Genomic DNA, 27589 nt, shown 5'->3' on the forward strand with positions numbered 1-27589 from the left:
GCCAGGAGCACTTCCTTAACCAGTCTGTACAATGACTATCACTGACCTGGACTCGTAGGTCTGCAGTGTCTAAAGGAGTTCACCTGGACTCTTCCTTACTGCCATGACTATGAATACTTAGTTGGAAGAATATTTTCTGTAAAATGTTTTATTCATCCCTGCACTAACATAATTTGGCTCAGAAAATCCAGGCTATTGTTTTCTTGAAATAATCATATTTCCTAGAGGTACTGTGGCCTTCAACTTAGAACATCATACAGTTGGTTGAGATCATGGATTTAAAAAAAAAAAAAAAAAAGTACTGTAAATTGAGGTCTGCCCTCATTACTTCTTTGCCTCGATACGTTCAACCCATTACTTTGCACACCCCAATAATACTATCATCCCACCTCCGCCCTCATGTGCTGGAATAGCCAGTTGAATACATTTATATAACTCCACTTTTGTTAGATTACTGTGATTGGCAAATGGCAGATCTGCCAGAAAAAAAAAATCCCACGAAAAACAGTGTAAAAGAGCATTTGTTAGTAGCATGGTTGCTGGTATATTGATTCTTTTGAATGCTGATATGTCGGCTTCTTAGGTGAACTGTCAGCTAGCATGCTACAGTCAACCAAAGCTAACAGATTTCCCACCTGTGACCATAATGACACCAGAATTTAATTTAGGTAAACAGGGTGAATTTACAGCATCTTAATTAGTGGGGACGGGACGCTCTTCTGTTGCAGCCCCTCTTTGATTTAGACCTATAAAATGGATTTTTACATAAAAATCTAGTGCAGCTTTAACTTTCAAATATTTGCAATTGTCAGAACTTTACAATAAGGGTCACTAAGTTAAGGGTTAGTTAATGCTTAATTAACAGTTTGTGTCTGGTAATCATTTACAAATGGTGTTCATGTTAACTAAGGTATTAATTTATACATTTAATAGTCATCTTTATAAACTATTAAATACTGTATAAATTAATACCTTAGTTAACATGAACACCAATAATAAATTACACATTAGTTAACTGTTAAGGGTTAGTTAATGCTCATTAAGCATTAGCTAACCCTTATTAAGCATAAACTAACCCTTATTAAGCATAAACTAACCCCTATTAAGCATTAGCTAACCCTTATTAAGCATAAACTAACCCCTATTAAGCATTAGCTAACCCTTATTAAGCATAAACTAACCCCTATTAAGCATTAGCTAACCCTTATTAAGCATAAACTAACCCCTATTAAGCATTAGCTAACCCTTATTAAGCATAAACTAACCCCTATTAAGCATTAGCTAACCCTTATTAAGCATAAACTAACCCTTATTAAGCATTAGCTAACCCTTATTAAGCATAAACTAACCCTTATTAAGCATTAACTAACCCTTAACTTAGTGACCCTTATTGTAAAGTGTTACCGAACGTTGTGACACTCCAAGAACAATTCAGTCTGCTATTCACAGATGTACACTTTAACAGAACAGCAATAACGGTGCGTGACCTTCCAGAACTCTCATAAAATTAAAAAAAAAAAAATACAAAACTTCTTCAGAATTCTCAACTGGAATTTTATTGTTGGTAATTTCTGGAATTCCATCACATACCTGCAGGACTGCAAAAAGGGTCAAAACCGAAACGTTAGAGGATGGTAGCGCGCGTTTCACGAATACTCTACAAATCCGTGTTCCTTTCAAACTCATCGGAACACGTTGCGGCCAAGACCCACTACAGATTATTGCGCTGCCTTACCCGAAAACTGCTCTCCGAACCGCAGACCGTTCCGAACACATTTCATTATCGGCGGTCTGGAAGGCGATGAAGGAAGCCTCGCTTAGGCCCATGTCAGACTCTCAAGGTCTGGTCAAGGACAAGGATGTGGATTCCCTAACTATTTCGTATTTTCTAGAGTTAGCCGCTTTACACGCATTGCCGTTAGTTTGAGACGCACCCTCTGAGCTGTGGCGAACAGAGGCCCATTCCCCCCCCCCAGATAATAACACTGGGGATCGAGAACGAGAAAAAAAAAAAACACAAATAAAATAAAAATATAAGAAAAACAAAATAAAAATAAATTCACAGGAGACAGGCAGTGATCAACCCCCCCCCCCCCCCGCACGCGTTCCCCCGCCCTCGTTCGATTCCTCAGTCCGCTCTCTAACGTCCGGTCCTGTCCCCGTTTGCCGACTCTGGCCCTTCTGAGCCCCGACAGTCCAATGAGTTTCCCCACTGGGCGACATGGAGAATGGAGTTCCTCAGAGCAAAATATTTTGTTAAAGTCCAGATATAAGACACATAACTAACGAGACGGGGGGGGGGAGGGGTAATGGAGATAATTGGTTCCCTTTGCACAGGCGGGAACCGGCGACACTTCTGCTGGGGAAAGAGGGTTAAAGTCTTTTTTTTTTTGGGGGGGTGGTGGGTGGGCCATGTCGCTCCATTGTAATTGATACCCAGCCCGCTCCCTTCCAGTTGGCTGAATGTGGGTAGAGGTTGGAGACTTGGTAGGGGGGGTGGTGGTGGTGGTGGTGGTGGCGGGGTGAAGCCGGCGTCCATACACACTACAGATCAGAGCGGGGAGGAAGAGGAAGGGATTGTATATGGAGCGGATCCGGGAGCTCGATGTTTCTTCGTGGTCTGGTTAAAAGGAGGAGGGGGGGGAAGGGGGGGCGGGGGGAGGTGACCGGGGGGGTTACGGAGGCTCAAGCGGTAGTGAGGAGGTCCTGTATGGCTTTCTGCTGCGGCTCCGTCAGCGTCGATACACACCGCGTCCATAGTCCTCCAGACCCCTACGGGACAAACCAGACAGTCAGACCTTTTCATAGCTGAGGACATTGAAAACTTAAAGTGAAATTAGTTTTAAAATGTGGGAAAAGGGATCCAAGGTAACCTTTGTGCCGTTTGTCTAGTCATAATTCTAAGACTACCCGGCCCAACAATATTTAACTTCAGAAGCTAAGAAGCATTCCAACCATGTATCTAGTAGGCTTGGGCCAATATTCGATATTATTGAAATTGCGATATCGAATACTCCCGGGTAGAGGTCTTCACGGGTCTACCCGGACCCTAGGATCCGAGACCCGACCCCGGACCCGTACGGGTTTTATTATGGTCAATTGGGACCGGGTCGGGTCCCATTCTATTACCGCCGGTCCCCGGTCTGTTTATCATTATGTGTAATACCTGAGTGGACCCGAGAAGACCAGGACTGATCACGTGACGAGACGAGAAAAGCATGGAAGTGCTGTTGTAGCTACATAGCTGCTAGATTCCATTATGGAGTCTCACTGCCATCTACTGGACAAACTGTAGAACGGCACAACTTGGCAAGTCTTTCTGTTATTTTGATCTCCTTTTATTAGGCACCATATGTTGTATCCGACACGATAAACGTTTTTAGTAGCAATTTTAATTACCGGGTTTGTCGGGTCCATAACCCGAGAAACCCATAACCCGAGAGACCGGATGCACCGGGTCGGGTCTGTAATATCTCGGGCAAAAACGGATCGATATATATATATATTTTTAAAAATTTTCAGGTCCAATCGGATCTCGGAACGAATTTCCCGGGTCCATTAGGGTTCGGGTCCGTCATTTTGGACCCGTAAAGACCTCTACTCCCGGGATATTATCGCGATATAAAAATTTTGAATGTTGCCCAAGCCTACTATCTAGCTTTAATACTTCAACTGAACATCTCACAATGACTAATCAAACCGTTAAAAACAGATTTCTTGGTGGCTCACCTGTACTTGGCGGATGACGTGTGCCAACCGTTTGCTGCATGCGTCCTCGCTCTTGACCGACTCGTTGACTACTCCCTCTGCGATGATGAGGAATATTTTGGGGAGATTGGAGTTGTCTGGTCCGAGGATAATGGGATTGTTGCTGTAGAATGGGGGCGAAAGATTTGGAGGAAAGGTTGCATCAATCAGCAGGGATATCGGGACATATGGAGACACATTGCTGATAATCGGGATAGTAGACGTGAACCGACGGCCTCCTACCTTTCGATAAGGTCGCACAGGAAGTCGAACGTGTGGACCGCCTCCTCCTTGTCCTCGTTGAGCGGCAGCCAGCTCAGCCAGTGGGGGAGGATCTCGTTGACGTTGGCACACTCCGGCCTGAACCTCATCACCTTGCCGACGGCGGAGATGCAGTTCTCCGTGGCGTTGACGTTCTCCTTGGCGCGCGAGTCGGCCGCCTGGATCACGCCCACGAGCATAGGGATGGCCTCTGGGAGGACGGGGCGGAGAGGATGGGCACAACATCATCACCTAATACCAACTACTACTAGTCCACAATGGCAACATGATCAATTAGTCGCTGGATCCATTTATTTTCTATTGAGCGACACGACCAGGGAAACTCTGCCAACATGGACGATGAAGGTTGTCAGCCAAGAAAAGTTGGCCATGGCTCAACTTTTCTCGCTCATCAGCTTTCCACGCTTCTGCGTTTACATACAGAAGTTTGTTTCATAAACAATTATTAAAAATATCATGACTAAAACCGCAGAAATACTTTATAGTAACCTATCATTTTTTTCAGATAGACATTATTCTACTCGGCAGTCAGAGGGTTGTTTTCTGTTGCCTCCGTGTAGAGCTAGGTTAATACAGAGAACAGTTCATTATCGAGCAGTGGTGGCATGGAATTCATTACCAAGTTTTTTGATTTCAGAAAGTAATACATGTTTTAACAAAAAGTTAAGATTGTATTTGTTTAGACAAGGAATAGAGTAGAATATTATGACTTTGTTTTTGAGCTATCCATCCCACTTTTATTTGTGATTTAGTGGATGAGTTGCTAAGTGATTTCTTTTTCTCAATTACTCAAGAGATGAAATTATTATATAGAGCTATCATATGTATTATGACTGGCTTTGAGTTGGTGTTTGTTTTTGTGTCTTAGTGGTTGTGTATTGATGTATTTTCTGTTATTGAAGTATTGTTAAAAATGCTTATGGAGACCCCAGGAAGAGTAGCTACTGTTACAATACAGTAGCTAATGGGGATCTAAATAAACAAACTTCAGCCTAACGAGTGCAAATTGGATGAGAAGTTGATTATTGCCAGTCATCCCAGTTCTCTACAACTCATTTGAAAGACAGGAATGAACGTCTCAAAAACGATGCTTGGAAGCTTTCCATCAATCCAATGATGGATGCAACCGTTTCAAGTAAGACTTTAAGGTTCATTTTGAGTAATGCTACCCAATTACGTTAACTTGTCAAAAAAAGTTGCAAATGTACAGGACATGCCTGCTCAAAACTTTATGGCTGCAGACTACATGCATGCCTTTGATCAGAGCCTGTTTCACCGCCCACAATCTGACAAGACTTTTTCAAACCGTGTGGGCCAGTGGAGAGCCTGTACCTGTGCAGAACGGCCGGTAGCTCTCCCCTCCATACTGAGCCATGACGCCGACACCGTAGGCGGCCGCCTGCCGCACCTCCGGGCTCGAGTCACACAGCGACTGCAGCATCGGCCGCAGGAAATACTCGGCATATTTGAAAGAGGAGGGGCTGCAGTGCTCCACCACGTCGTCAAAGATGCACAGACCCCACTGTCTGTCGGCCCACGGCCTGTTGGGACACTGGAGGGAAAGGAAGAGTTTAAGGCACTACTCGGCAATTCCATGACTTTTCCACAACTTTCAATGACCAAGTTGGAGACCATTCTTTCTTCCTGGTTTATTTAATTCTAAAGGGGTGAGCAGTCTGGTTTCTAGTACAGACAGCTGTGCAATCAATGTGCTGGAAAATACATTCTGCTATATTCCTGAAAAGTGAACATTTGTAAAAATCCTTGATATTCCAGAAATCCCAATGTCTCGAGTGTAAACGTCTACAGAAATAGGTCTGTTGTACAAAATCTAGTGAGTCAAAGGCAGATCTACCTTCTGTTTACATAGTGCTAATGATGAATCACACTACTAATGATGAATCACACATCTACTGTCCATAGGCCATGTTAAAGTCAGTTTGACACCATCTAGTGGCCAAAAGTGAGAAAACCATAGCCTGACTTGAAAGGTTTTACAGTCGTAACTTTTTTTCCTTAGCATGTTTCAGGGAGGATAAAGAAAATAAATTGTGAATAACCAGTGAGGTGGACAAGCCATCAACCCAGCATTATTGCAGACAGTGTTCAATGCCGATATATCAGCGATTCATTAATTCACTACTGATCCAAACAGACAGTACTTACTATTAGCTGGACGATGAGCTGCAGGAGCTGTTCAAACCAAGGCAGCACCTTCTCCTTGTAACTACTGAAGACTGAGTGCAAGATGTCTGACACTTTGGTCAGGATGTACACATCATTTTCATCCTGCCAAAAGACAAAAAAAAAAAAAACCCTCTACATTAGGCCCAGTATAGTTTTTTCTCATTACCAATTTTTACAAGACTGGATCTTGTGCAGCATTTATTTGGTCACAAACCTTCAAAAAAAGCAATTGTATCAATCAGTTCTCTAGAGATCTGGTCTGTTTCCATTTAGCCCGTTTTGTTTTGAGTGGGAAATTACTATTAACCAGCAGCCAAATGCTGGTGAAGTTCAGCTGTAGCTACTAAGCTACTGTAACCAGTCACATTGCCAGCTAACCCAACAATCATTTGGAGCTCCTACTGCAAATTTCTAGTTGGCTGGCAGGCAGTCAATTCAGTTATTTACTAGCCACTGACCTGTGACATAATCCAGTTTGTCATAATCAAAGACAATGCATTTGGCACGTCCAAATGAGTTTTATCCAACTCCTAGCATAAAAACCTGAGGACAGCCCAGTGAAAATATTTACCTCATCTTGTAATGTTTCCTCCACTTGCTCATCATAGTCTTCATCCTGTCTTTTGGCTGTGGAAGACAGGACAATGTTATTGTGAGACTCACTTATATTCCGTCTTGCGTCCCCATGTACCCTGTAATGATCCAACACTTTACCAAGCACTGGGTAAAGTAGCAAAGACACTGCAATAATCACAGAAATTAATTTGTCCAAACCAATTTGTCTACCAAATGGGCATGATCTACTGCAAATATATTTTAAAATAGTTTGCAATCATTCAAATTTCTATGTTCAGTACATCCATTGTTCCTGGCATTCCATTCTCAATTTCCTCCCTGACTCAGGTTAAACAAGATCCTACTGGATTTGTACAGCACTTTTCAGAAAGTTGGCGACTAACATAAGGGACCAGATGGGGAGGGTTGGAGATGAGCCACTACTGACTGACTGAAGTGGGGAAACAGGAGTACAGACGGACAGCCTCACCCTGTCTGAGCTCCTGGTTCTTGAAATGCTCGTCCAGCTTCCCTTTCAAAATGCCGCCCAGCTCCTCAAAATGCTCGTTGTTCAGGCAGCCGTCTCCCATCAACTCTATGCACTTCAAGAGAAAGAAAAAAAAACAGTCCATCGGTCAAGTCTGAATACGTGCTGAGCTCCACAACATTGTATTAGATAAATTCCACAACTTCCTATGATATATGACTCATAAAAATATTACATGAAATTATAGATTTCTTTGTCCAAGTCAAGTTTGACATTAAAACACTTCACTGAAAAACAAGGCAATTATGAACCATGCCTTCTCCAGGTTTTTCCTATAGCTTTCCATAAGCTTTGCCATTTTGATTTTATATTTTTGTAAAGCTGCACTAGGCAATTTCACACAGTGGCTCCAAATGACAGCGAGAGGTAACCATTTGAAAACGTTGGACTTCAATACCCAGAAATCAGTGAAAGCATCGCAGACCGAGGCCGAAACGGTGTGCAGAGGAGGAGAGCAAAGGGACGACAGAGCTAATGAAGCTAACTGAGTGTGGCTTTCTCTGGAGGGAGCCACAGCCCCACTTCTGTCTTTTCACATACATTTTGCTTAGTGCAGCTTTAAACTTATATCACAGGTTGGGAAAAGTTCTAGATTTGTCCTTCAGATTGCCTAAAATTTCTGGCTGTGCCACTTTGTTTCAATGAGGAACGGCAACAATGATAAGCAATTTTAAAGAAATAGACTAAATGTCAACCTATCCCTTGAAACTTGACATCTTTCGCTGAGCTCAACCATATTTGACTGGGCAAACTTTACCGATACAAAAAGACGCTTACTCCAGATTTTAAATGCGTTACCTTGGCAAATGAATGCATGATTTCCGACAGGACGTCCGAGTCGGGCTCTGTGCCGATGGCCTTGATGAGGGCGTCGCACATAAAGTGCCACATCTGGGTGAGGTACTCCGGCCCTCGAACCCGCGCACACTCCAGCAGCAGGGGCATGGACTCGGCCGCTGCCACCCGGACACGTAGGACAGTCAAGGGCCACACTAACACCACTATGAAGCCAAAGCCCAACATCCCTCCACATACCCAAAACACATGGATGACCTTGTCCACTATGGTCCCGTGGTGTAAACAAATACTTGAATATTAATGTTAACTGGCATAAAGGTTGACGATCCCTGAAGAAATTGTTGGGTTTTATGACCCATCGTTGACAGTCATACCCAATGAAACTAAAGCACACCTGAAAGTTGAGGTGTGTGGATGTGTTGTTTCAGAACACTGCTATCTAGTTAGCTCAGACCACCATTCATGGGTCAAAGGTGAGAAGTCAGATCATCTCCAACAGAAGGATATCATCATGGAAGTAGAACTTGAGTAGAGGCACCATCAGCTTCACCACCTGCTCTGTGTATTCCACAAAACCCTCCTTCAGCTCTTTGGCATAGCACACCTGGAAAATAAAAAACACATCTTATTAGTTGGACTGGATATTGTTCAGGACGCCGCCATAGTTTGATATTATATTTGCAATACATCATGATGTTGTCATTACCAAAAAAGGGAACGGGAAATTGATAAATCAACCTAATGTACTGGCTGGTGGCAGTTAGATTGGTCTATAATATCCTTGACAGGGAATAGTGGTGCTAGAGTTTGGTGGTTGGAGAGGTGGGGAAAGGTGAGCGAGTCTGTATACTGCTTTCCCAGCCCAAAAAAAACAAAAACAAAATTTGCTTCTCAGTAGCCACTAGTCACACTTTTCTACCAGATTGGATGTGCCAGGAGAATTCATAAAAAACTAAGATGAAAACGCTGCAAGAAATGCATACTAAAAAGATGAGGGGGGAAAAAGAAACAAGGGCTTCATAGCAGAAGTCCATCACAATAAAGTGTATTTACATTGCACAGTTCTAAAAGGCCCTTTGCACTGCACTTGAGGTGAAAAGGGAAACACAGAAAATCATCAAAAAGGCAAATACAATAAATCAAAAAAATCATGCGCCTCCTGGAAAAATAAACAAAGTAACATCCTGATACACTTCAGTCTAAGTTTGAAAAGAGGACCATGCTGTTCTACCATTTCCTGCGGTTGAATCCAAAACACGATGCCCGCTCTACCATCCTGACAACTTGGCAGGAAATTCACGGGTCCCGTTTGCTCTTCTGTTAGAGTGCCTTGCTCACCAGCATCTGGCAGGCGGTGGCCTTCTCCTCCAGGCCGGCCGTCTTGATGCCGAAGCTCTGCTGGTCTCCCAGGTTGACGAACTCCCAGCCGTCATCCTCCGATATGTTCTCCATGTCCTGGGCTGGAAGAGGGGAAACAGACATATTTTCACATAACCTTCATTGTACTTTTAGCACTTCTCATTTTATCTTGCATACAGCTCACCCACTGCAATGCATTGAATTTGATAAAGGAAAGCACTTTGTGTTCCGGGCTGGAGGAGTACTATATAAAGACTATAACTAAAATGGACTACTGCTATTATGTGGTTTATACAAAGAATAATTAAAACCACATTTCATCGGACAGACTCAGTCGTGTTGCATTTAAAAAATAAAAAAAAAAGTAATGTGTCCAAATTTAAAATAAAAACTCAAGAGAATCATTAGATTCCAAGAGTGGCATTAGTCAATCTACTTTCCTCCAACTACAGTAGAGGTAGGCAAACATGGTCCATGGAGGGCCAAGAGTCTGCAGGTTTTCATTCCAGCCAAAAAAAGCGAGTTTACCGATTGGCACACCGTCAACCAGAGACGAGGAACAAATCAGTGAAGTCACCTGGTGTAGTGTTCTGCTAGAACGCAAAAACCGCAGACTGCTGGGGCCTCCGCGGCACATGGCTGAGAAGCACTGTGTCGTTACTTACTGTCGAGGAGGGCCACCTCAGGCTTGATGGAGGCGGTCTTCATCAAGGGGCCCATCACCACAGGCAGGTACTGCTGAAACTCCTTCCCCAGGATTTTGCACATCCTCGCCCAGGCCGAGATCATGTATGAGATCTGAGACACAAACACGGTGCCAGATTGGACTAATGCCGCATTCTCATCGCATGAAAACAAAGGAATTTCTGAATAGAGATGTAACGAGACGGCTGTGTTGAGAATCTAGACGAAGTGACCCGAGATCGAGAGCGGGCGGTGTGTGTTCCTGTCCCAGTTCCTACCTGAGGATCGTCGTCTTCCAGGTCGTTGAAGTCTGTCTGGGTCTTGAGGAGCAGCTGCATCACGGCCGAGGCGTCCGGCATGAACTGGTGAACAGAACGGGACGGACAAGACGTCAAGACATGGGAAACGTTACATCGTGGATGGACAGATGTATGTAGTATGGTAATCCTCAGAATGAGTCCCAAAATGAGTTTGTGTCTGGGTCAAAGACTATTTGCAAATACAGTTTATGCTTTGTTTTAGTCTAAGGTTGGTGTCAGAAGGCTAGGTGTTTGCCACATGGTTCTGGGATGCCTGAATTTACTATTGAGCCTTCTTGACAACTCAACGATATAACCACCTTCCACTAGAGCTGCAACGATTAATCGATTAGTTGTCAACTATTCAATTAATCGCCAACTATTTTGATAATCGATTAATCGGTTTGAGTAATTTTTTAAGAAAAATAAGTCAAAATTCTCTGATTCCAGCTTCTTAAATGTGAATATTTTCTGGTTTCTTTCCTCCTCTATGACAGTAAACTGAATATCTTTGGGTTGTGGACAAAACAAGACATTTGAGGACGTCATCTTGGGCTTTGGGAAACACTGATCCACATTTTTCACCATTTTCTGACATTTTATAGACCAAACAACTAATCGATTAATCGAGAAAATAATCGACAATGAAAATAATCGTTAGTTGCAGCCCTACCTTCCACCCAACCCCCTTTCCTCCAACACTTCAGGGTGGGGATACTTGCGTCAAAACCCCGTGCAGACCTACCTTCTCCTTGCCCACGGCCAGGCCGATGAGGCTGATGCACTCGATGGTCTTGCCGCGGAGCAGCCGCAGCTCCTTCTGCACGGCGTTCTCCACGATGTGCTTCAGCGAGGGCATGAACAGGTCGTAGTACGGCACGAACTTCTCCTCCGCCGTGTCGGCCACCGAGGCGATGGACGTCACCACCTGCTCCAGCACCAGCTTGGTGCCCTTCTGGATCAGCTGGGCCAGGGGACGAGAAAAATGCACATTGAGGGCTTGACGTTCAGGCCTTTCGAAAATCACTAGCCCCCCCCCCAACATTGTAACCAATGCCCAGTGACATATTAGTTAATTCTGACTCAACAAAACGGATAGAAGAATTGATAAGCTGACCATGACAGAAGAAAATGATCAGATGTGAGATGGGGGTTTAAAAAAATATTCTCTACTCTTCTCTCTCCAACTAGCTAGATAACTCAGACCAATATTGTTCTGATTGCAGGCAGACCATTTCCAAATTCACACTTCTCCAGTCTCAGGAAGAGAATGTTCAACTACCTATGCACATGCATTCAATCAAAGGAGCGTTTGTGAAGTGTTATCACATTATAACAACCACATTTTATATTTTGAAACAAATGTTTGTATGAATTATTAAAACTTGCAATAACTGTCAATGGTGTTAGCAAGCAAATTTAACCAAATGTCTCCAAATGCATGTTCCATTTTTGAAAATGATATCATCAATTTCATAGTCTATTACCAGAAATGTCAGACTTGGTAGACCACAGTAGCACTGTTCTGCTTTTTTCCCCAAGCTGCCAGCATCTTTTATTTTACATGAAAAATGACATGAGAGGCTGCAAAGCAGATGGAAACTGGTCACTTTGGAGTCTCATCAGAGGTCTTGTCTAATCCCAACTCCCACTCCCTCTCACACACAGTTCCTCGGTACCTCTTGGAGCTTGGCCACCATGATGACGTGTAGATGCTGCACCAGGCTGTCCAGATAGGGGATGAGCAGTGATTTGGGACAGTCCTCGGTGAAGTTGATGAGGGCAGCGGCGGCGTGCGCCTGCACCCGGGGGTTAGTCTGGTCCTCCATGGTCTGAAGCAGGGCCGAGATTACCTGGAGCAGACAGGGGTGCGGGATCAACGGGTTTGTTCCACAAGCTGTGGTAACCAAGACCAGTGTTGGGCTTGTGACTCAAAGTAGTAATAAAAAACTACTTTTGGATACTTGAGTAATTTATTACCATCTATAAATTACTTTTCTGTTGTACCTCCAAAATTGCCAATTGCACCCCCTTTCCTTAAAAAAAACTTTGATAACTAATCTTATTACTGAAGTTGTAGTAATATGTTGCACTACTCATTATTGCTGGGGAAAAAAATGTAACTGCAGCACATTACTGGCATTACCATGCAACAGTGTTGACACTGAACAGAGCTCAGATTCAGACTTCCAACAACCAAATCAGCTAAAGAACATCTAGCCAACAGGCAATAAACCCATTTTCCAAAGCTCTAAATGTCATTTACCTTATCGTGGAATTTCTTTTGGAAGGTGGGGGCGAAGTCTGTGGCCATCTGTCCAATAGCGTTGCAAGCAGCATAGCGCACTCTAGGGTGCTGAGGAGGGAGAGGAAAGGCAGAGTCAAAACCAACATACATTGCAATTGTTGTGGACAGAATTCCTGAAACATTAACAACCACACGTATCAAATTTAAGAGAAAAAGAAAAGCCAAAATGACTAAATGTCAATTACCTATACATCCATCAGCCAATTGCTCTGTTATATGTCAACTGACTTGTTACAAATTTCCCTAGCCAATTAACTTGAACAAATAAAAATGTAAGTGTGGATAGTCTAACAACACTATAGGCAGGGCAGAAAACCTGAATATCTACACACATGAAAAGAGATACTCTAAAGGGAAGCTAAACAAGATTCAAGATGTCAGTCACTTGAAGGAAACTGATCCACTAAAAATACAAAACATGTTCTTTAACAGGGTATATGCAGGAATCATGAAGTTAAATTCAATACCTTTTCAATATATTTTAAGACCTCAACGCCACTATGAGCTGTAACCGGTTACATCAGCGACACAACTTTAACTTACATTTACTACACATTGATTTTGAGATTGCAAAACGAAACAGTCTTAGTTTGCAATAACTTCCCATTCACTTTCCACTTAGTGACAGCCTACACAGAAGAATCCCAAATTGGCCCGGTGCACAAGAGAGCGTCTCTTAACTTCCGGGTTATGCATCACTGTTTCCGGTTGTAGTTTGTTGTAGTAGTTGTGAGGAGCAAAATAAATAAATTCACGCAAACCTTTAGCACACAAACTCTTTGGACAAATAGGCTATTCACACTGAAAAACTAGCTACAAAATTGAATACTTCATAAAATGGCGATTAAGACTTTTTAAGGGCCTTAATTTTCGTTAAATTGATTTATTACTTTTTAAGACCCCGCGGACAGCCTGTTTAAGTATAAAAACAAGCATTTCTTAAAAGTATCCATGTATCCAACACTAGCACTAGTGTTAAATAAAGAGGGTAAACAATGACCTCCAGTCAAAAACAACCACCAAGACTAAGATCAATCCATTTCATTTTCAGAACAGGGTTAGTTTGTGCCTTTTCCCTTCAAGAGACCATGTCCTTACATAACTTATTTTAGTTTGATATACTTACTACAATGCACACTATAAATGTATGCAACCCTAAAAAGGTCAACTGGGCTTAGGGGAATTTACCCTAGCCTACACCAAATCCCTACATACAACACAAACAGGTTGAAGAGCCTGAGGGTGAATGTGTGTGTTTCTTACAGGGTCGGAGCAGAAGAGGAGGACGAAGCTGACGATCTCGTTGAGGATGGCCTCCATCTGCTGGTGGCAGCCCTCGCCGATGGCCGACAGCGCCATCAGCCCGGCGTGGCGGTACTTCCAGTCAGCTGGCGACAAAACACACTGGGGTTTGATCTCAATGTTCAAATGAGCTTTCAGATTCCTTGTAGAGATGGAGACGGTCGTCAAGACGGATGCTCTGCTAAATTAGATGCGTTGCCTCGGCGACACACTTTTTAAAATCGTCTTTTGCAAACGCCCTGCCTCTCTACAAGTTGGAAATGGCAGCGGTCGGTCACACTACCGTCCCCAACCTTTTCTCTCGTTCTTCGCAAGAATACTGAGTAACGCGGATAGCTCCCTCACTTCGACACAGGCCACTAGTCACAGCCATCACAGCGACATTCCCTTGAATCCTTAAAAGGCACAGTCTTTATTTTCCGACTGATGGCATTAAGAAAGTACCACATTTTGTATACCCCGCAACTCTATTGTGCAGTAGCAAAACATGCACAGACAGACAGATGTTTACTTACGGTTCTGTAGCATCTGCATGATGTGCTGTTTGATCATTGGCAGTACGATCTTTCCTCCCAGACCACAGGCAATTCTGTCCAGGGCACTCTCCCCAGCCACAGCATTACTGGTGGGTTACAAGGAACAACACTCAGTCTCATAGGAAACTGACAAAGGAACTCTACATGCAAAGCTTTATGAACCTTTGCACGTATGGTGCAAACCATTTTAACATTTAATCACTGAGGCTACTATGAATTAAACATCTGTAATTTAGTTTTGACTAGTTATAATTCCAAAACTTCATATGCATTATGTACTTTTATCATTATGATTAAAGATATCTGCAATTTGCTTCTAACTGGTCATTCGATATCATAACTTCAGTTGTTTTTTTTTTTACAAGTAAAAGTTAATTCCAGATATCTTGATATGTATATATCCGCAATTATAACTACTAAAAATGAATTGAATTCTCACTTATCAAAATGTTAATTCTTGATATCAATAATTTGATTGTCAATTGATTGAATCAATCTTGATGTCTATAATTCATTCATAACTAGTTGCAATGTTAATTGTAGAGATCTATTAATTAATTATAACTATAATCATTCCAATTCAAGATATCATTAATGACTCTTAATAAAGGATATCTAAAATGCAATTGTAGATATCTGAAATACAGTTACATGTTGAAATCACATTCTGGATATGTCGACTTGAAATTGTAACTAGTAAGAATGACACCTTTCACTCAATATTTACTTGTTATAAAATGTTTTATATCTGAACGGAAATTACTCGGAAATCAATGACCAACTAGTTACAGTTAATACTGAGATATCTAAAACTGCTTTTGTAACTAGTTGGAATTCAATTTTAGATATCTGGAATGGAATTGCAACTAGTCAGAATGTCATTGTAGATATCTATAGAATACAGTGGTTGATATCTATAGAATATAGCGGTTGATATGTACATATCTATAATTGTAGTTATAATTGTAGTATAATTGTAGACTAGTAAAGTCATTGGTGGATGTCCTTAACTGAATATGGCAATTTGACTCATTTGATGCATTTCCATTCTCATCAATATTCATTTTGGGCCTAATGTTTTCCGATAACACCACGCTTTTATATTTGCCACCCTCTTCAAGGAGGTTTTATAGTCCCCCTCTAAGAAATGTCACCAATAAGTAAAAATGAGTCTTCAAATAACGCAGAAATGCTAGTTTCTACCTTTGACAGGATTTTTAATGCGGTTAATCGTACAAGGCGGGAACTGATGCAGAGTTCCAACAACGATCCTTGTTTCTACACAAAACCTGTTTTGTTGATCCCAACATCGAATTTCAAGTAACATTAACTTGCTACCTAGCTTAATGTGAGTCATGAGCAAGGTAGCTAAAGCTAAACTAAGCCAGCTTGCCAACAGCTGAGGAACCAAACTGACTGCAGTATCAGAGTTTGTGTATGAGTGCGGCACGTGTGTGTGTCAGTCAGCCCAACTACAAAAAAATCTCCCAGCAAACGGGAGGCAGAAAATAATTTTACACAGCTTTCCAGATCACAGTGCTATTTATTCAGCTGCTGGCAGCTACAATTAGCAATAGCTACAGGCATAGTGATATTAGGAAATATTAATGCAAGCTAACATTAGGGCTGAGATACACGGGGAAACTTTTTGGGTAACCGATGGGAAGCAGTGATGAGCAGCGCCGGGTGCTCTGGTTGCTGACTGCTCACTGCCAGCCCAGCACTAGGTACAGACACCAAGTTCTGTTTGGCCCGCCCAATATCAAGTTTGTAGTAGAGCTATTTTCAGCAGGCCGGTCATGAACTGACACACTGTCAAATTAACAACTTCCCACGATTAATATTAGCAAGCAAAAAAATACCTCTTCGACATTTCCAAACAATACTCGTTTTTTAAATGCCGTTTGACTCAGCTATTGTGCGCATTGTACCTGAATCAGAACCACTTAGTTGGCAGAGTATGTTTGCACACACAAGGATTCTGGCCTGGGTCTTTGCTCTCAGTACACAATACAACAGACAACGATGGATCATAAAGCTCCGGGAAAGCGGAGACAGCAACAACCGGTTTCTCCTCGTCAATATGGAAAAAATATCTGATATGAACTTCAGTACACAGCGAGATATTACAGTGGGGAGAAAGTCAAATTCCTATCGGCTGCTTCAGCGCAGAGCCGCTAATTTGCATAAAGTTAACCTCAGCTCAACTTCACCTCGCCTCTGGCATCACGCCGCTGGCTGCTGCCACGGCGACCCCTCATCACCAGCTCTCACTGAAAATGAATGACTGCCGGTCCCTTTTGTTTCAACTGTACCATTTCTGATTTGGTCAGGTCAATTCAGGAAGCGGCCTTCTTTGAAATTAAAATACTGATAGACATTTTGGCATGAGCAGCACTAGTGCTCCTGATTTGGAAAAAAACAAAAACAAAAAAAAAGCAGCACACAGCAAAACCTGAGAGCACAGCACAAACTAGATATGCAATCCCCCCCCCCCCCCCATAACAAAGAGGTGTTCCAGGCTGCCAATCAGAGAAATTGGGAAGTTTTATTCAGTAAACAAAACGATTTCCATTTGGTTGTCAACGATGTTATCTCAGGTGCTGAAATAGATGATGATAAAGGACTACATATAACTGTCCTGACAGGTATACAGTTAGTTATAGTTCCAACTTGTGTCCTGGTCCCAGCAGATGGTATAAAGCCTGCATTTCTACTCTCTTGATATGTTTTAATACTGTAAGACTGTACTGCAACAATGAAGCCAATTACATTAACCATTAGCCTAAAAGCATTAGCCTAAAGACACGGGAACGTTTCAGTTTCTACTGTCAAACCAAACAGAGGGACCTAAACAATCTCACACTCCTCATTCATGATGTCTGTATCCCCGTCAATGAGAACAGAGAGGCATCGTGTCATCAAGGCACAACAGACATTTCCAGTACAAGTCGGATTTATGTCCAAGCCATTGTTCTACATCAAGGTAAGTAGCTGTCTGAACTTTGTGAAGGGGAATTCCTCGGCCGCGATGCCGTATGTGAAACTAGCTTATCAATAACAAGAGCGCGTATGAGTATATGGCAAGTTCAAAGGACAACCCATTCATCACAGTCATCACTCAAACTGACCTTTACGTCACGTCTCAAATAGTTGCATTTGATTTCTTCATTGGCATGCACCGCAGCAATATAGTACCATTTGACAAGATCGTGTTATGAATAGGCCTGCTTTAAGTCTACGCAGGTTTATGGATCAAACACCCAACGTTATAGTGCTATTCAGAGGTCAAAGTCTCAGGGTGATGATTATATTGTGTGTTTATTATGATGATATAAAAAAAGGGATTACCTGTCAAAGTCGTCGTCCTCCAGCTCGTCAGCCATGGCCCACTCCTCGTCCTCCTCCAGGTCCACCATCATAGCCAGCATTTGGGGCACTGCGCATACAACACACAGATCATTTTGTTTTCCTTCACAACAAGTGCAAGATCAAACATAATAAGTTGTGTCAATTTCAACTACAAGCCGACTAAATAATCAAAAAATTAAATCAAAACACTGGCTGTAGGCCGCCAGTAGCCAGATGGCCTAAAACTAGTAAAGTGATGGTGAACCAGATCCTCACCACTCTGAGCCACAATGGCGGTATGTTTCCTCAGCATGGCTGCTGCCGTCTCTGACAGGGTGACGATGACCTCCAAAGCCAACTGCCTCTGCATGTTGGTCAGGTTGGTGTCGGCACACAGCTGGAAGAGAGGCAAACAGTTGATAATGGAGCTTACACTCATCCAAACGGATTTTCACTCGCCAATTCGAAGCGTGAAAGATGCTCAGAAGCATGAATGATTGTCATTCGCATTGTAAAAAATAGAACTACTAAGCATGTCCAAGAAGCCAATTCAATCAAAATTCAACAAACCACTTTCAGAAATATTTTAACAAACACTGAAGCCTTAGGAGCCATGAGAAAGGCTTTTAATGGAACTAACATGTGCACTTGTTATGAAGACTTTGGACATCGTTGGCATGTTCAATACCAATAACTACTCACTGGGATGTTTTCCATGAAATTGTATTAGGGATGCTGTCTGACTCACCTTCAGACTGAGCTGCAGGGTGGCCTCCAGGTTGGGTCTCAGGTATTTAGGTGCTGTGTCGGCGATTTCCACTAGGGACTTGAGCACCGAGTCGTCTCCCTGGTAGCAGGACTCGTTCACTGCCTGAACCAAAAAGGACACGTGCTGCGGTTAGGTAAACCAGTGGAAAAGCCAATACTGGAACACAGTATTGCACTAGAGATCACGCATGGGATCCTGAACTGAGCCAAAGAATTAAGATGTGGAGGATTTGGGCGTCTGACCTGCAGGATGCCTGGCAGCAGGTCGGAGAAGTGTTTGAGCAGCGCCGTGTTGCTCTCATTGGACAGAACGAAGGAGGCTGCAGCCCGAGCTGCCAGGGTACGAATCTGAAGGATTATAGGAGAGATCAAATGTACCGACACACATAAAAATCAGGAAATTAACTGTCCCGCAATTGTCTTAAGAAGATCTTACCTGTGGGTTCTCCTGGTCCTGCATGCATTGGACCAGCATGCGCTTGATAACCTCCATATAGTGCTGCTGCTGGTTGCCAAAGATCCCGGGGAAGTTCCTACAAAAACGCCAAGGCACACACACAAGTGTCAGTCGCCAGTACTATTGCCTGAACATATGCAATTATATTCAAATTGGTCATGTAATGGATTTCAACATTAAAGAGCTCAAACTGCACGGGTCATAGCAATAGGAAAGAATGGGCCACTAAACCAAATACACCTTTGCAGGGATTAATGTTGAGTCATAAAAAAATGTAACAATGTGGTGAGGTATGTTGTAAAAATGTGCTACCGATTAGTGAAAGTGACGCAAAAGATGCTTTTTGTCCATAATCTGCTTGAGGCTTTCTAAATTTTAGTATGCACTAAATATTAATTTCAACCACACACTTAGTTGACCATGAGAAAATGGACTTGTGCTAGGGGTGTAACGGTTCACAAAACTCACGGTTCAGTTCATATCACGGTTTCGGTATATAGGCCTGTATCTGGTGCACCGGGCAGGGGAAGTACAATTGCAAATTCCAATTTACACAATGTATTTATCTGAAGTTTTCCTGAATGAAAACCTTTTCACTTAAGTCCAGTATAACTAAATCAACAAGTAAAGTAAATACTGGCTCTTTGTTATTTTAACATAAAATATCCCTGCATTGTAGGCTATGTAGGCCAACATCAACATAAATTGCAACATAAAATGCAAACTTCAGTGGCTTTACTCCAGGGCATCACCATAAAAAGCAACTTAAAATTATGTAGGCCTACCTACTGAAATCTTCCACTACTGATCAGGGCTACAAGTCTTTGCTATAAACAGCCCAAATAGTGATGCGCAGGTAAACCAGAAACCCACGGGTCCTGCAGGTGGGGCGGGTTGGGTCGATTGAAGATAATATTGAGAACGAACGGGCGGGTTTGGATGTTGGTGGATCGGGCGGCCACAGGTAAAAAAAACAAAAAAACAAAAACCTGACCCTCGCATCACTACCCCCGATGTTTAAGTTATTGCTCTGTGCCTGTCTGAACTCGCTGCTGCGGGAACAAAAAGTTGTTTTGGTCCTTCCAGCTCTCCTCCTCCTCTCCTCCTGCTGCGTGATGCGAGTGACGTCAGGCTCTTCTGTGGTGCACTGCCGCAATATCGACACGGAAGCCACAAAATCCAAAGTTGATCAGATTGATCCAAATGGATCTCTAATGCGGCGATGTGCATCACGTCATGTTTGTCATTTGGCGATTCACAGACCAGCAGAGCAGCAGCAGCAGAGTCTGAAAGTGAAACTTAAAATTCCACAATTTGCTCCATAGGCTACTCCTGTGTTAGTAGGCTAATCCATCTGTGATGTCATCATAGATTGACATGCATTTCTGACAACTGATTGGACAGATACTCTCCAGGGAGATCAGACCCATGTGGGGACTGAGGGGACACAGAACCGTATGAACCGTGGCATGCAAGCGCGTACTGAACTGTGGGTGGCAAACCGAACGGTTCAGATTTCTTCCGGTATCCGTTACACCCCTTACTTGTGCACATTCCTATTACAGGCAGATAAGTGGTCTAAATGTCTTTAAAATTCTGTCTTGTTTTGAATGTGATGATGTTTAATATGTGCCTGTCTTGTGGGATAAATCAAGTTGTATTGAACTGAAGTGCATCGGAGCTCACCAGAATATGTGCAGGGCGGCTTCTCGCAGGCCTACGTTCTGAGAGTTGACTGAATCAAACAGAAACTTGAGCAACTCTGGCCACTGGTTGTTCCCATCATCATCTAGAGCCAAGACATCAAATGCAAAGAGCAAAAACAGCGTCATGTCAAAGAAAAAAAAAATTGAGGGCGCCAGATTATTAGTGTTCATCTTTAAAGTAATGAATCACAACATCTTTCATGCTAGCCTTGCAACAAGTCTAACTGAACTCCACTTCTCATAAAAGGCATCACACCTCCTTGGCTATAACACTTTCTAAAATATAATTTCTAGCCCAAAGGGTCACGGAAATAGACTTCACTTGACATTTAGGCTTATCACCTGCATATTTCCCAGTATGGCTACTTGCATTGTACGTTGCGCGATCAGATTTGACAACCACAAATCTTTGCAACTTAGAACATAACAGAAGAAGGTAACAAGTCTAAAATCAACAGATACCAAGTCTGCATCAAGGGAAAGAAAAAAAAACTCAAACAAATCACAGGAATGACCCATTTCTGACTCAAAACAGCAAATTTCGCCAAATGCGACTTGTTTGTAGTTCTGATACTACTTTAATATAGGGCTGGGCGATATGGACCAAAAATCATATCTCTGTATTTTTAGGCTGAATGGCGATACACGATATATATCTCGGTATTTTCTACGAAGTGGGCTAAATGTTCAGTTGTAAGTAGGGCTGGGCGATATGGACAAAATCAAATATCACAATATTTTTGACCAAATACCTCGATATCGATATTGCGACAGTATTGTAGGGATGACTATTGGTGCTTTCACAAAATATTTACACAATGAGATTTTTGATAAATAATCATCAGTCATGTGGATATAATGACTAAGTGGGTAAAGGCAAATAATAGAACAGCTAGAACAGTCTGGTAAGTTCAGAAAATGACATCACTTTACTGTAATGCAGCCTTTAAAACCAGGAAAAGACACTTATGCCATATCACGATATTACGATATCCAAAATCTAAGACGATATCTAGTCTCATATCACGATATCGATATAATATTGATATATTGCCCAGCCCTACTTTAATGTGTCCGTTATCTATTTGTTTTCAACCAACACCCATACATAAATTACTGCAAACGTTCCCAATTTTTTTTCTGACCAAAAATCAAAAAACCTTTTTCAAAACGTCAGAGGAGCCTTACCGATGAGGTTGCGTGAGAGCTCTGCGGCGATGTCGCAGACCTTCTTGCGGATGTTGGGTGAAGTGTCCTGCTGGATGCTGCTGAGCAGCTCTGTCTTGATGGCCGTCTGCATCTCCAGCGTCAGGCCGGGGTAGATCTCCTCGAAGGACGACGACAGCAGCCGCCGCAGCAGCACCGCCGCCATCTGTTTGACCTGGTGGGTGAAGACACAGGTTTCAACGTTATGGGCTTTCTCCCCCCTGTGGCCCTGATTTAAAACTCCAGGACTTTTACCTAACCAAGTCGCAGCACTTTGATGACTTGAAGTTGTTCTTTTCTGGTTTGTTAAAGCTAACTGCAGCCATTTTTGTCCTGGACCCAATCTCCCCCTTCATTTTCAATTACCAATCGATTGTGACCAAAATCTTGACAGCTGCTTCTAGGGCTGGGCGATAATTCAATATTATCGTTTATCATCTTGATGATATGAAGATATTTTGATATTGTGACACACATTTCTGCTGTCTGAATTGATGATGACAAGCAAATTTTACTTCTCATAAAATGAGGTATGGTAGGAATATTATTTGAATATTTCTGTTTTGTTTGACATCACATCTAACATTACCATTCGGTTCAACATAGATAGATATTAGAATATAGATAGAGAAAAATCCTTATGATTATGATATGATGATATTGATTTCAACCATATTGCTTCACCTTAGAGCTACATAGGTCTTGCTTGCCTGGGTGTGGCTCACAATACAGTCCTATAGAGCCAATGGACGCTACCTAAAGTCAAACCAAAAAGCACCCAAGGCATGTCTTTTTCAACACACTGACTGCTCACTTTGTAATGTGACTTGATTGTAACAGATGTAATGAAAATTAGCTAAACCATGTGTCTGCCATTGCTTTAGTACTTCCTTGTTCCATTTGCCAGCTGGCTGCAGATGCCCGTCTACATGCTCTACTGTGTAAAGTAGTGCACAATAAATAGGGAAAGTTGTCAGGTCATTTGTAACCTGAAAATTAAATGCATGTCTAACTACAGATTAGCTGTCACCATGGAAAAAGACATGCTTTAGGGGCTTTAGTACTGTTTGTTGTCAGTGTCCTATGTAGAATGCAAACTATCAAAACAAGCCTACAGGAAATTTGGTAGAATAAAATGTCTGATTTGAATCACAGGTAACTAGAGCAAATAGATGACTGCCTTCTTGAGATGCTGCAACTTTGTTCAAAGCACTAAAGGCAGTTACCTTAATTAATTTTCTGCAATTAGATACCTGTGATTTCAGTTTACACCACCAAATTTCCTGACAATCTATTTTGTTAGTTTGCAGTCAACAAAAAATGCCAAATGACATTGAGTACGGATCCTGCTGCCAAAATAAACCCGAAGGCAATCTGGTGGAATGAATTCAAACGTCTGATTCAAATCAAAAGGTAGCTATTTAGAGAAAATAAAGACTGCCCTAACAAAAAAAAATTGCAGCATCTCAGAGAGGCAGAGTCACACTCTCCCTGGGCCGAGCACCTCCTCGCCTGCTCCCATTTCAAGGCTCTAAAAATATCAGCCTGGAGGTAAAGAAAAGGGAGAGGAGGCACGAAGGACCAAGCAGCTGGTGGACGCTGAGTAAACATGACCCGCCAAAATGCCAAAACTGTGACTCGCATCGAGGCTTCGCGTCTGGAAGTGGCGATGGGCCAAAACGTGACGGCTGGGCGGCTAATAAATTACATGCTTAGAATGCCGCCTGTTGGCTTACCTTTTAAAAAGCAAAAGCTACTGTGGGCCTGATGTAAAATTCCATGACTTTTCAACGACTTTCCAAAACTAAGTCAGAGTGCTTTCATGACCTAAAATGTTCTTCCTTCCCGGTTTGATGATTTTCTTTTAAAGGGGTAGAGAGTCGGGTTTTCATTCCAGATGTTTAGATTAAAAAACCGCATAATGCAATGAATGTGTGAAACGGGTGGAAAATACACCCATTTGTAAAGTTCAGGGTTCCTACACATTTTCAATAAAAAAAAATTCCATACTTTTTCCAGACCTTGATTTGTTTTGAAGATTTTGTCTGGTGTTCAATATGATTTACGCAGATAAACATCTTGCCCCTGCTAACTAGGTCATATCACTGTATAGATGAAGATTGCTCTTCACAGCGACAAATATCACAATATGTGAGATGATTGGCAGGGTTCCTACACGGTTTCCATTTTCAAATTCCATATTTTTCCCAGATCCTATGTTCTTGACTGGATTTGATTTTGGTGGGTATTTGATATAATGCATGCTGACAGCGGCTGGGTAATAAGAGCGTCCCTCTATCTGAACATTATTCTTCACATCAACAAAAACTGTGGAGTCAAAGTGGCTCTACAACAACATAAAAGCTAGAATTATGTGTGTATCGGACCTGAACCGCAACATTTTCCATACTTTTCCAGACATTTTTTCAAATTCCCAAACTATTCAAGACCTGGAAATGATCAAATTCATTTTGAATACTTTTCCAGACCTGCGTAGGAACCCTGAAAGTTCCCCCAACTTCCACAGAAGTTATTAAATTCCCCGACTTGCCTGGAACACACCACTCAGATTCCATGATATGACCGGATGGAACCGTGAGTGTTGCAACACCTTAAGTGTGATGACATGGTTTCTCACAACACACACTTTCACACTTCCCTCAAACACACCCATAGGCAGGATACAGGTGCGACAACAAGGATCTCGAACGCCACACAGTCCCTTTAATACTAGATTTTCTTTTCGATTCGGGTTGTTAGGCTAAACACCACTGTTGTGCGGGGGGGGGGGGGGGGGGCCAGTCATGCTGTTGAGTGTACCAACCTCCTCAGTGGCAGATGCATCTCTGATGGCCTGCAGCAAGAATGTGATCTTGTTCTGGCCTGGGATAGTATCATAGGTCTCCTGCAAAGGCAATCAATAGACAGTGGTAAGGAATACAGCAAGTAGGATTTTCGTCATACAACATATGCCATTTGGTCCACGCGTATACCTTAAAGCAGTGGTTCTCAACGCGGGGTCCGGGGACCACCAGGGGTCCTTAAGGAGGTTCCAGCAGCAAATTGATGAATTGTTAAACTTCACCATTATATCATTTACAAGAAGTTCACAGTTACAGAATGTAGAACAATGACTAGAAGAATAGTTTCAGTTATCTCTTTGCCTACAATACAGACAGTCATGGAATTCTGGACAAAATCATATCCAACAATAAAAATATTCTCAGATTTGGGTCAGAGACACAAATGGGGGTCCGTGGCCCTAATGTGTACTAACTTAGGGGTCCTTGATATGAAAAAGGTTGAGAATCACTGCCTTAAAGTATGGGTGCATACATTATAGCTGCAGTGAAATATTGACTCCCTGGCCCGAGCAGCGTGACTTCCATGCTCAATATGCTGAAGTCACAAAGAACGGGCATTTTGATGGAGTCTTGCTTCTGTAGTTTGCTGTATTTCCAGTTCAAATAGGATGCTGGTGTCCAAGTCAAATGAAATCGGGTTTTTGGGGGCGAACACATAAAAAGGGGGGCGGGGCAACGACTAAAAATACTACATTTTCTAGGAAGTAAAAGTAATGGGATTTTGACTAGAAAATTGTATTTGTTTTGGCATGTATTGGTTAATAGGCATATGTTGTGATACAGAGAATTGGCAACAAGGTAAAGGTCAGTTTTCAATTTACTACAACTCTAGGATGTGTAGCATGTAGGACACACCAAGAAACAATTATTGGGTCTTCGGGAGCGTGGTCAAAAGAGCCACTGATGTTATGGATGCCCTTGGGTGAGTCTTGTGTAACACACATGCTTTACATTCAGCTGGTTCAAAGCAATGCAAGAAATGCGAGACCAGGATGCTTGATGACATGGTGGGGGATAGAGAGGAACCTCGGGGTCTGTGCTAGCAGGGGGGGGGGGGGGCAACACTTAATGAATGGACTCAATGCTGCATTCAACCATTACAGTGGCTGGAAACTCAAGGCGCTGCATTGGTTTTTACTTTGATCTCTGTATAGTCCAAGTTACACAACTGATGACTTAAAAGTACTGTTGCAAATTTGTTGCATATCAAAGCTTGCTAACCATCACTATATCTTGACTGCAGTAAACTGGCAATCCAAAGTGCTCAAGTCAATATTTGGTTCAAACTTCAACCACAAAAAGGGGTAGTTAACATATTTGCAGCCAAAAATAAATAAAAAATGTCTGAAGTTGCAGTCCTAAATTGTTAAACCAGGCTGCCAGCATGGCTTTCATGTCCTGTACAGCTGGATCCATTTCTAGTAGCTGTGTGTGTGCTTCTCTAAAAGGATGGATTCCAATGAGCTTAGCCATCGAGACAGACAGTCGGTGTGTTTTGTAAAGGAAAGTGCTGACTGCTAGTGAGGGAGGAGGGTGATAAGATTCAACTACCGCATCCAAAAGTGGGGTGCTGGAGAGGAAACTGTGGCAACAAAGCTCTGCCGCGGACAAGAGGCTAATCATGGTGGGAAAAAGTGAATAGGCCAGCTATACTCCGGCCATACAAATCCTCTGGGAGTGACTAATCCAGTGAGAGGGGATGACCAGAGACGAGGCTTTGCAATGACGTGTGTGAAAATTGAGCTAATTCACCAGATGGGTTACATTATTAAGAGCGATGAATACAACAGCAGCTTGTTTGGCTAGTCGATTATGTTTAACAGACTTAAAATCAACCAAAGGCCATTGCAGGAGTATAGATAACTTAGCTTGCGCTCCGAATAAACTGGCTCCCAAACTCCTCATCCCCTGCTTACGCTAGTCGGTCAACCTTACAAAACGTGACATACAAGTCTGAAATGAATTTATGAACTCGTGTCTTATTTACCAGGAAATGCTAGCCTAACAATTCATCTCCTCCACCGTCATTCTGGGAAACATTAGCTTGCTAGCTTGTGCAACTAGCTACAGGGCAATAGCTACCTAGCTTTATGCTACTTCCTCTACTCTGCTAGCTAAATGACTAGCTACCCAGTCAGCTGGACAGTTTTGATTAGGCAACGAAGAAGCGGGGCATTTCACTTTGAATCCGAACGACTGAGTGTAACACACACATACACACACAGCTAGCTAGTGCTGTGGCTTGGTTCGTGACTTTAAGAAGGCTGTCGGGCTAACTACGCAACATGGTGAATGTAGTTAGCATTAGCTAGCGGTAGTTAGCCGACTAGTTCTCAGTCTCTGCTTCACCTCGCACGTGGGCTACCGAGCTTGACGTTCAAGCGCACTGCGCGCGCGGCTAGGCTGGATAGCTAGCAAGCTAACTTGGCTAACCGGATCACACCGCTTCCTACCTTCATACGGCTTGTCATCCGTGAAAACAGCTACATTTTAGCCTACCTCTGCTTGTTTCCTGACGGTGTTGTCAGGGCTCATCAGGTTGCTCAGCAAGAGGTAGAACTGCTGCTGTTCCGCCATTGCAGTGAGATACAGAAAAAGACCAGCCCGGTGGAGAAGCGGCGAGATGAGCCCGG

General features: G+C 42.6%; 1 protein-coding gene across 1 annotated transcript; it reads right to left on the reverse strand.

Moving 5' to 3' along the window:
• Nucleotides 1–1183: 1183 nt before the first annotated feature.
• Nucleotides 1184–27589, reverse strand: kpnb3 (karyopherin (importin) beta 3). Its single transcript, XM_071545103.1, has 26 exons — nt 27456–27589; nt 24917–24997; nt 22075–22267; nt 20867–20969; nt 19160–19256; nt 18967–19071; nt 18704–18826; nt 18232–18352; nt 17956–18043; nt 14584–14690; nt 14030–14154; nt 12725–12814; nt 12138–12311; nt 11204–11422; nt 10438–10521; nt 10141–10273; nt 9455–9576; nt 8624–8720; nt 8117–8289; nt 7262–7373; nt 6788–6843; nt 6196–6318; nt 5362–5581; nt 3991–4219; nt 3730–3871; nt 1184–2772 (listed from the first exon to the last, which is right to left on the reverse strand). Exons 1-26 carry the CDS (start codon nt 27531–27533, stop codon nt 2686–2688), a joined length of 3282 nt encoding a protein of 1093 aa, XP_071401204.1. The 5' UTR covers nt 27534–27589; the 3' UTR covers nt 1184–2685.

The sequence above is a fragment of the Centroberyx affinis genome, unplaced genomic scaffold (genome assembly GCF_046629955.1).
Source record: "Centroberyx affinis isolate AG114_WGS23_722 - 3 ecotype Tasmania unplaced genomic scaffold, CSIRO-AGI_Caff_v1 ptg004772l_1, whole genome shotgun sequence".
In the NCBI taxonomy this organism is placed as follows: Eukaryota; Metazoa; Chordata; class Actinopteri; order Beryciformes; family Berycidae; genus Centroberyx; species Centroberyx affinis.

Excerpts from the sequence above, each read along its gene's own strand:
- kpnb3 (XM_071545103.1), bottom strand. The coding sequence starts at position 27,533 with ATGGCGGAACAGCAGCAGTTCTACCTCTTGCTGAGCAACCTGATGAGC. Across the intron at positions 12,815-14,029 it reads TCCTCTTCTGCTCCGACCCT|CACCCTAGAGTGCGCTATGC; the intron begins GTAAGAAACACA and ends CTCCCTCCTCAG. Across the intron at positions 2,773-3,729 it reads ACGTCATCCGCCAAGTACAG|GGGTCTGGAGGACTATGGAC; the intron begins GTGAGCCACCAA and ends TTTGTCCCGTAG.